The following is a 9321-nucleotide window of genomic DNA, read 5'->3' on the forward strand; positions in this document are numbered from 1 at the left end:
TTGAGGTAAATGTTTGGTCTAACCTTGACTCGAGGGATTAGGGATCACTGACTTAATTGTTATGTGAAATTCCATGTGTGTGGCGTATAGGTGTGGTGACGAGTACATATGCGCCGCCAAATTATCTGTTTAGCCTGTTCCTTTCCTCGTTCCTAGTATATTGTTTTTCTGTCTTAACTGCTACTTGCTTATTGATGTTTACATATCTAATTGTTTCTTGTTAAATGTTGTTTTCTCTATTGAAGGTATTAATTGTTCCGTAGTTTCATTATATTACATTGTTGGTTTATTCGTGCTTCATAGAACACTTTGGTTGGTCTCGCTGTGTAGTATTAATTGATGAAGTTTCATAATTGTATAGATTTCCCGTTGTTTTGGTTTGAAGTATAAATGTTGTTGAGGGTTTCGAGCTAAATTGTGAAATACTTGTTCTTATTTTGTGATTAGTATGATATGGTGGGATTGGGTTGCACGCCGCAACAGGAGGAATAAGGGTGAAATGTAATTGTCTGGTGGGATCGGGTTGCGCGCTGCAACAAGGAGTAATAAGGGTGGACAGGTGGGATCAGGTTGCACGCCGCAACAGAAGGAATAAGGGTGATATATTGAGGAGTAATAAGGGTGGACTGGTGGGATCGGGTTGCACGCCGCTACAGGATGAATAAGGGTGATATATTGAGGAGTAATAAGGGTGGACTGGTAGGATCAGATTGCACGTCGCAACAAGGAGTAATAAGGGTGAATGTTCATATTGTTACTTGTTATATGGTGGGATCGGGATGTACACCACATTATTTTGTTGATTATGTATTCTTTCTCTGTTGTGATTTTATTCCGTAGCATTGCAACTTTCTTAGGGATTAGTTATAGCTGAGTACTGGCAAAATATCTGGGTTTTGTATTTACTTTGCTGCAAGTTACTATTTCAAGTCGTTCTGTATTTCCCTTTTGTTTTATTATATATTGTTGCAGGTTATATTGTATAAGCCCCGCCTTAGCCTCATCACTACCTCGCTGAGGTTAGGCTCGGCACTTACCAATACATGGGATTGGTTGTACTGATATTGCACTCTATATTTTCTATGCAGATTTTGGAGCTGGTTGTGGCTGATTGAGAGATCGGGTGCATGCACTCATCAAGAGACCTAAGGTAGTCCTGCAAAACCCCGCAGGCCCTGGCATCCCCTTCCTATGTTCTACTTTTCTGTTTTATTTTCTTTCGAGACAGATGTACTTTTTTTTCAGATCAGTATTTGAAGTAATTCATAGAACGTTCTTGGGTTGTGACACTAGTTTCTGAGTGGTAACAGTTTTGGAGTTGTTAATAGTGTATAAATAATCAGTTAAACATGTACTTCCGCTTTTATTTCTATTTGAATTAGCTTTTGCTAATCTTAACTATGCAAATGTAAAGGGAAAAGGTGATTATAACTCTAACGTTGGCCTAGCGAGTGCGATGTTAGGCGCCATCACGATCCCGACGGTGGGATATCCAGGTCGTGACAGTTCTGCAGTCGCATAATAGACAACAGAAACGCCATGTTCTGTAACAATTATTCTTCCAACTCCCCAACGTACTGTACAACTAAAAAAGTCAGTACTGCGGCGAGCTTGTCTACAATCTTCAAATATGATAGCCTACCTCGGCACTATGAAACCCCGAATTTTAGGTAAATTTTACGGGGCCTTACATGAAGTTTTTCAAATTTAGCTAAACTTTAAATATATTTATTTTTTTTAAAAAAAAAACTTAATTTGATTTAAGTAGAGGTGCTCAAAGCGTAACAATTTCATGGATTGCCCTATTTGGTCACCCCCATTTAACTTGTACCTATTTTTAATAAATGTTTTACTGATACCCAGTTTTTGGGTAACTTCATGTACAAACACTTTCTGTTCTTCTTCGTTGCTGCTTTCTTCTTCTTTGTATTCATGTCCTATGTATTCTGGAGCTTTGTTGCTGCTTTCTTCTTCTATGTACTCATGTCTCATATATCCAAGAGCCTTTTGGTTTCTTCTTCTTAGTTGCAAAACACGATTGTACGTTGTGCTTAGGAGGTTTTCTTCTTAGTTGCAAAATAAGTTTGTTAGATTTTATTGTTGTTTTGACAACTTGATAATTGAGGTTTTTTCTTTATGATATTTGAAAATTCAGTTTCAAGTTCAAGCTCATTTGAAGTAGATTTGGGCGTTGAATCTTGTGTTGGATTGTTAAAATTCGAAAAACAAGTTTATATTTTAGAACTTAAGATTCGAAATTTGAAGTTGCATTGAATGGATTGGACTACTTAAGATTTAAATTTTTTGAAGTTGCATTTGAAAAATAGAAGAACTTAAAATTTGATATCTGAAATTGCATTGAAGAAATTGAACTACTTAAGATTCGAATTTTTGAAGTTGCATTTGAAAGAAGAAGAATTTAAGCTTTGATTTTTGAAGTTGCACTGAAGTAATAGAACTAATTTCAGATTTGTTAAGTAAATTTTGTAAGTTTTTGTGTAATGTAAGTATAACTTCAACGGCGGCCCAAAAATGAATATCTATGCAAATGCCCCGCTCAAAGGGGCTAGGCGATATCATTTGTACAGAGAAGTTTCAACACAAACCTAGCCCACGACGTTCGAATATATTGGATCCAAACCATTCTTTTATGCAACACTAGGTCCTATATTTCTGTGTGTTGCGTGTATTCAGCACTTGTATTAGGTTCTACAAGTGTGTGTTAATCAACTCCATATTTGCAAGTGATGCTTCAATAGTGTACTCTTTTAGAATGTCAAGGTTTGAACTTAGATCATTTCTATAAATTAAATAGAATATTCTGTATGTACGTTTAAATCTATGAACTTCAATATTCCCTGGAATGTAATCTGCCGTAGACGAAAAGAATTTTCACATCTAATTCTTCCTTTCTTTGCTTTCCCATTCAGCAAAAGATAACCCCACCATTTTCAGCTCATCCCTTCCTTCATTAACTCAAGTCCTTTAGGTATCTTGCTTACCACTACCCTCATCATACTCATCTTCACTTGCAATCCAACTCATTCTTGCTCTTAAACTTCGACACGCTAAATATTTATCCGCACTTAGTGTTTATACCAATTAAAAAATTAATGTTAGCAGTTACAAATTGAACATGTACATCTCATTTAATAATTGATAAAATGATACATGATGTATCTTGTATTTATTTGTTTGGTATAAAAATGTACATATAATTTTTTTCCGAATATGGCATCAACGCCAAATCCAGAGAGAACTCAATAACTTTTGTCAAAATATTATATATGTATTAAAAAAATTCACTAAATACCTATAACTTTGACCAGAATATTATATTCATTTGAGATTGTTTAGAAGATTAATTATAAATTTTAAATTCCGGATCCGCCTCCAAGTGAATACTAAAAGTAGCCGACCTTTCTCTTTTTAAACACCTCTCTAAGCAATATCCTACTTGTTATTTTGTAATTCCATTCTCTCTCCCTCTTCTATCTCTATCTCTCGTGGGGTTTCTATATACACACACTAAAGTGACTCCATAACAGAATTCTCTCTCTTTCTATACGGCTAAGTCACGTCATTACCTTAATGTGACACCATCAAGAATTTGTTTTTTGCTTCCTTTGCTATCAATTTGCAAACTAATTCACTCTTTGGTCTCTCTAACGTGCAGCCAAACTTGACAGGTAAACACACACTTAGTGCAATTAATCTTGTTTTTGTTCAAGATTGCGCGGACAAATTTACCTATCATGGTGTTAAAAAAGATCACAAAACGAGTCAAAACAATTGTCACAACACCTTTCAAGAAACATTCCAAACACTATAAACCTCCTCTACAACCAGAACCGCCACCAAAATCCCCTGAAATGTCTCAACCACAACCCCAAATTAGGCCAATGTCACAACCTTTTCTTTTTCCAACAGTAAAATCCACTGTCCTTCCTGAACCATCAACATATTTTGCTCATCATCTCTTATCAACCCCTTTGCCCACAAATTCTTTCTTTCAAAACTTTGTGCTAAAAAATGGTGATCAACCTGAATATATTCAACCATATCTTATAAAATCATCAAATTCATCTCTCACTCTTTGTTACCCATCTCAGTTCCATAATCCTGCTTTTGTTTACCAAATATTCAATGCTGATATCACTATTGGTACATTGAATAATCCTAATCCAAATGCACCCCATGTTATTTCATCATTTAGTGATCTTAGTGTCACATTGGATCTTCCATCAAGTAACCTTAGGTTCTTTCTTGTCAGGGGATGTCCCTTTGTTACTTGTAATGTCATTGGTAATGTTGCACTTAGAATTTCAACGATTCACGCGATTCTTGAATGTTCTTGGAATGCTACTCTTACCAAATATACTATTAAGCTCAACAATGGCCAAACTTGGCTTTTGTACGCGTCTTCGCCTATCAATTTGAGCAATAATGATGTGAATAATATCACTTCTAGTGAGTTTTCGGGGATAATAAGGATTGTTCTTTTGCCAAATTCTGAAAACCCGCTGTATGAATCAGTTCTTGATCGGTTCAGTTCTTGTTATCCTAAATTTGGTAATGCTGTTTTCAGTCAGCCATTTAGCTTGGAGTATAAGTGGGAAAAGACTGGCTGGGGAGACTTGTTGATGCTAGCTCATCCCCTTCATCTCCAGCTGCTTTCGAATCGTTCAGTAATTATCTTGGAGGATTTTAAGTACAATAGTATTGATGGTGAGCTTGTTGGTGTTGTTGGAGATACATGGTTGTTGAAGAGTGATCCAATTTCTGTAACATGGCATTCAATTAAAGGTGTAAAAGAGGAGTCTTGTTCTGAAATAATTGATGCTTTGAATAAAGATGTCGCGGACTTGAACTCAACGTTAATCTCAACATCATCATCTTACTTTTATGGAAAGTTAATTGCAAGAGCTGCAAGGTTAGTATTGATAGCTGAAGAAGTTTGTTACCATGATGTTATCCCAACGATCCGCAAATTCTTGAAGGATACAATTGAACCTTGGTTAGATGGGACTTTTGAAGCAAATGGTTTCGTTTATGATCCAAAATGGGGAGGTATCGTAACTAAACAAGGTTCATTTGATTCTGGTGCTGATTTTGGCTTTGGAATTTACAGTGATCATCATTACCACATTGGTTGCTTCCTTTACGCTATAGCAGTACTTGCCAAGATAGATCCAATGTGGGGGAGAAAGTATAGGCCACAAGCTTATTCACTTATGGCGGATTTTATGAACTTAAGCAGGCGAGAAAATTCACATTATACGCGGTTAAGGTGCTTTGATTTGTGGAAATTGCATTCTTGGGCAGGAGGATTAACCGAGTTTGCAGATGGAAGGAATCAAGAGAGCACAAGTGAAGCGATAAATGCATACTATTCAGCAGCTTTAATGGGATTGGCTTATGGTGATACTCATCTTGTTGCTATTGGATCAACTCTTTTAGCTATGGAGATTCATTCAGCACAAACTTGGTGGCATGTGAAAGAGGAAAGCAATTTGTATGCAGAAGAATTCGTGAAAAATAACCGCGTGGTTGGTGTTTTATGGTCTACCAAAAGGGACAGTGGCCTTTGGTTTGCTCCAGCTGAATGGAAAGAATGTAGGCTTGGAATTCAGGTTTTACCTATATTGCCTATTACTGAAGTTCTATTTTCCGATGTTCGGTTTGTGAGAGAGTTGGTTCAATGGACAATGACAGCTCTTGCAAGAAGTGGTGTTGGAGAAGGATGGAAAGGTTTTGTGTATGCTTTAGAAGGAATGTATGATAAAACAAGTGCTTTGGACAAAACTAAGAGATTAACTGGTTTTGATGATGGAAATTCACTTACAAATCTTCTGTGGTGGATTCATACAAGAGATGATGAAGCAGAGAAGGGTGATAGAGGGAACAACTTCTGCTGGTTTCGTCATTACTCTCATTGAATTTATGGTAATGTAACATTCAGTGAATAAAACAATTGTCTTTGTTACAACAAAAGATTGATGTACTAGTTTGGTAATATGGTACTTTTCATTTGTGTTGTCTGTATATAAACTACAGATTTATGCTCTTAATATGGATGTTGTAATACTTATACAAATTGTCTGTAAATAAATGATCAAGCTTGGATTTTACTACTATTTTCAGACCACTGTAAAATTAAAGGTTCTTTCTTCACTAAGCCTATCCTGCAAACAGTTTTCATGACCATGTGGCTTTATGAATGAAACTGGTCCTTTATTTATGAAGGGCAGCATTGAAGTAGCAATTTATATAAGAGAATTGCTGCTAACTCAAATTCAATGTTGCACCTAACTAGTGGACCACCAGAAGATCATAATCAGGTAACTTTGTTTCTGAACCTCGACGTTTTTCAGGTGGCAGACTCAAATTATAAAAGTAAGACCTTTTGTAGTTTTTTGAGTAATATAACTTTGAAAAAGAAAGAATTAGATACTCTTAAGTGTCCAACAAAATGTCAACAGCACAGGATGTAAAAACAATGGAACTTTTCACTTACAGAAAAAACAACTGTACCATCCAACAATTCTTACAACAAACAGATGGCTAGGGAAGCATACAACATTAAATCTTTACTATCCGAGGACTGATGGTTGATGTCAATTGTATAACACAAGCTGCACTATATGAAAAGATACAACAACAACAATAATAACCCAGTATAATCCCACTAGTGGGGTCTGGGTAGAGAAGTGTGTACGCAGACCTTACCCCTAACCTGAGGTAGAGAGGCTGTTTCCGATAGACCCTCGGCATCCTTCTCTCCAAGAACTCTCCACCTTGCTCTTGGGGTGGAAGTGGAGGGTGCTTACCATCAGAGCAACCCCCTATTGTCACTATATGAAAAGATAAAACAAAAGAATAAGCTTCCAGAAAGCAAATTATTTATACCTTGTTTGGATTGAAGTTCAAGAAAAACACAAAAGTTATTAACTACCTTGCAAATTCTGCAGCTTATGGCAGCTACCCTTGTTTATTGTAAACTGCAAATCACTTCCAACAACCATACATATTAAACGGATTTTCCTAAAACTGAGGGATGATTTGGGGGAAATTACTGAAACATGATGCTTTTAATAAAAAAGGAAGATTCAAGTAAAACTAACTAGACTAGAAGATATTGTCAGTTGAACATGGGAGAAAAGATCAAAGGTGTTCATTATGATAATGTGAAGAAGGTATATGAAACTCTATAATGTCAATTCATGTGAATATGATATAAGATGGTTGTATGTGCAAGTGTACTGTGTACCTGTGCAAACTAGCAATTAGTGATTCTTCAAACATTTCCACTGAAAACCTGTTGTGCCATAGTGCCAATGAATGATTGCTCCTCAATCTGTGCTTTAAAAAGGTTTGATGCGCTACCCAGTCCATGTTTAATAGTGTCAACCATTTTAGGACACTCCATAACAACAAATTCTTCTAACGATGGTAGATCCATTGTGAATGCCTCTGTACAAAGCCGTTCCACATTTTTAGATTCTGTAATTCTCAGGCTTTTCAGCTCGCGGAGCACAATCATTGTGTCTTTCCTTTCTCTTTTTTCATTGCTTATGAGTTCAACCAGATTTGGCATCTCATTTACCTTTAACTCTTCTAGTTTGCCAAGACTTGGAGCTGTCATAACAGAAAATATATTTCTCATTTTGTTGCATCTTTCTACATGAACAGCTCTGAGGTTGGGAAATAAAACATGTCGATTTTGAATATTTGCTGACACCCCTTCTGGTGCTTCTCCAATGATTCTTTCCAATATGGCACACCCCACAATTCTGAGATTATCCTATCCAGTTGACAAAGATTTTGAGCAGCAAAGGATGGGAATATATATCTCAAGCTATTACAATAACTAATCTCATCAAACGTTGTCAGGTAAAGAAGATGAAATATTGTTGTTAACGTGTTACACGAATTCACATGAACTTCTTCTATACTTGATAGCCTCTTGAGCAAAGACATCATAACTAGTGTAGACAAAGATCAACCTTTAGGATCCGCAAATTCTTGAAGGAACCTTCTTTAAATGAAGAAAGTGAACGTAGCTTGTTGAGATTCGTAAGCTGTAATTTCTCCAAAGCTCCTAAAATTACAGGTGCATCGCTATGAAGAACCTCATCGACGAGATAGGTAATGTCGTCAATTGGCAGTTATTTTAAGAGTTCTCAAGTGATTCAAACCCCCTTTGACCTCAAAGATACTTTTCAGTATTTCCTTGCATGCACAGAACACTGTCAATTCCTCTGTGAATTGAAGCATATCTTTCATCCCATTTGGTATACCAGTCTTTATTTCTCTAAGATAGAATGCCCTTGAGTTTGGATAACATATAGCTGATCTGTAACCTACAGTTATCTCAAACTTCTGTATGTTAGGAAGATCAAAGTTCTCAGGGAAAGCTAGAAGGGTGGATGCTTTACAAAACCCTCCTTCCCAACATCAAGCAACAAACAGGATGCTTTAAGTTGGCTAAATCTTAAGCACACTCTGGCTCAAGCTTCTTCAATTTTGTCCACATCTGAGAACAGCCCTTTGCCTATCCCGTCTCTGGTCAAGTCTTCAACACTTATTTCACCATCTTCTGGGTACAAACAACACATCAGAAAGCACAACCTGATTTCCTCATTTTCCAAAAAATTGTAGCTCAACTTCAGACAGGAGAAAATGGTCCTTTTTGCATAAGTGGTGCTAAAGGGCTGGGACTTCTTAAGCAGTTATAGTGCTGCTCTCCACTCCACTAGGCTTTTTCCTCGTAATGCACTTCCAACAGTCACAAGTGCCAATGGCAGACCTTGACATTCTTTAACAAAATTCATGACCATGCCATCCAATTCCATAGGAAGGTAAGAAGTGTTTGTGCAAGCATTTTTCCTCAATAAGTGCGACGATTCTTCTTCTGATAAGAGTCTCAATGGTATTCCTTTGGTCCCCATAGCAGTACATAGATCCTTTTGTCGCGTGGTAAGCATAATCCTGCAGGCCTTGTGCCACCGTGAGGGATCCCTGTCTTTGCGAAGTCAATGTATGACCAAACATCATCCAGTATGAGAAGTAGTTTCTCCTTGGACAGTTCTGTATAAAGTCTATATGCTCTTCCTGGTTTACTTTCCTCCTGCAGACTAAGACCTAACATATTATATCCCGCCCAGGAATAATATCCACTTTAATAACAATAATACAAGAGAGAAACAACAACACCAAATCTTTTAACGAGATAAAATACAATACCCGAGCCGAACAATATAATATCACTATAATATTACAACTTCAAAAGAAATAACCCTCTTTATTTTAAATACCATA

The 9321-nt window shown here is 36.7% G+C and overlaps 1 protein-coding gene across 1 annotated transcript; it reads left to right on the forward strand.

The window, feature by feature from the left end:
• Positions 1–3465: 3465 nt before the first annotated feature.
• Positions 3466–6129, forward strand: LOC107801019 (glucan endo-1,3-beta-D-glucosidase-like). The gene has a single exon (XM_016624283.2). The coding sequence runs from the start codon at positions 3756–3758 to the stop codon at positions 5937–5939; it is 2184 nt and encodes a 727-aa protein (XP_016479769.1). The 5' UTR covers positions 3466–3755; the 3' UTR covers positions 5940–6129.
• The last annotated feature ends 3192 nt before the right edge of the window (positions 6130–9321 follow it).

The sequence above is a fragment of the Nicotiana tabacum genome, chromosome 22, assembly GCF_000715075.1.
Source record: "Nicotiana tabacum cultivar K326 chromosome 22, ASM71507v2, whole genome shotgun sequence".
Taxonomy (NCBI): Eukaryota; Viridiplantae; Streptophyta; class Magnoliopsida; order Solanales; family Solanaceae; genus Nicotiana; species Nicotiana tabacum.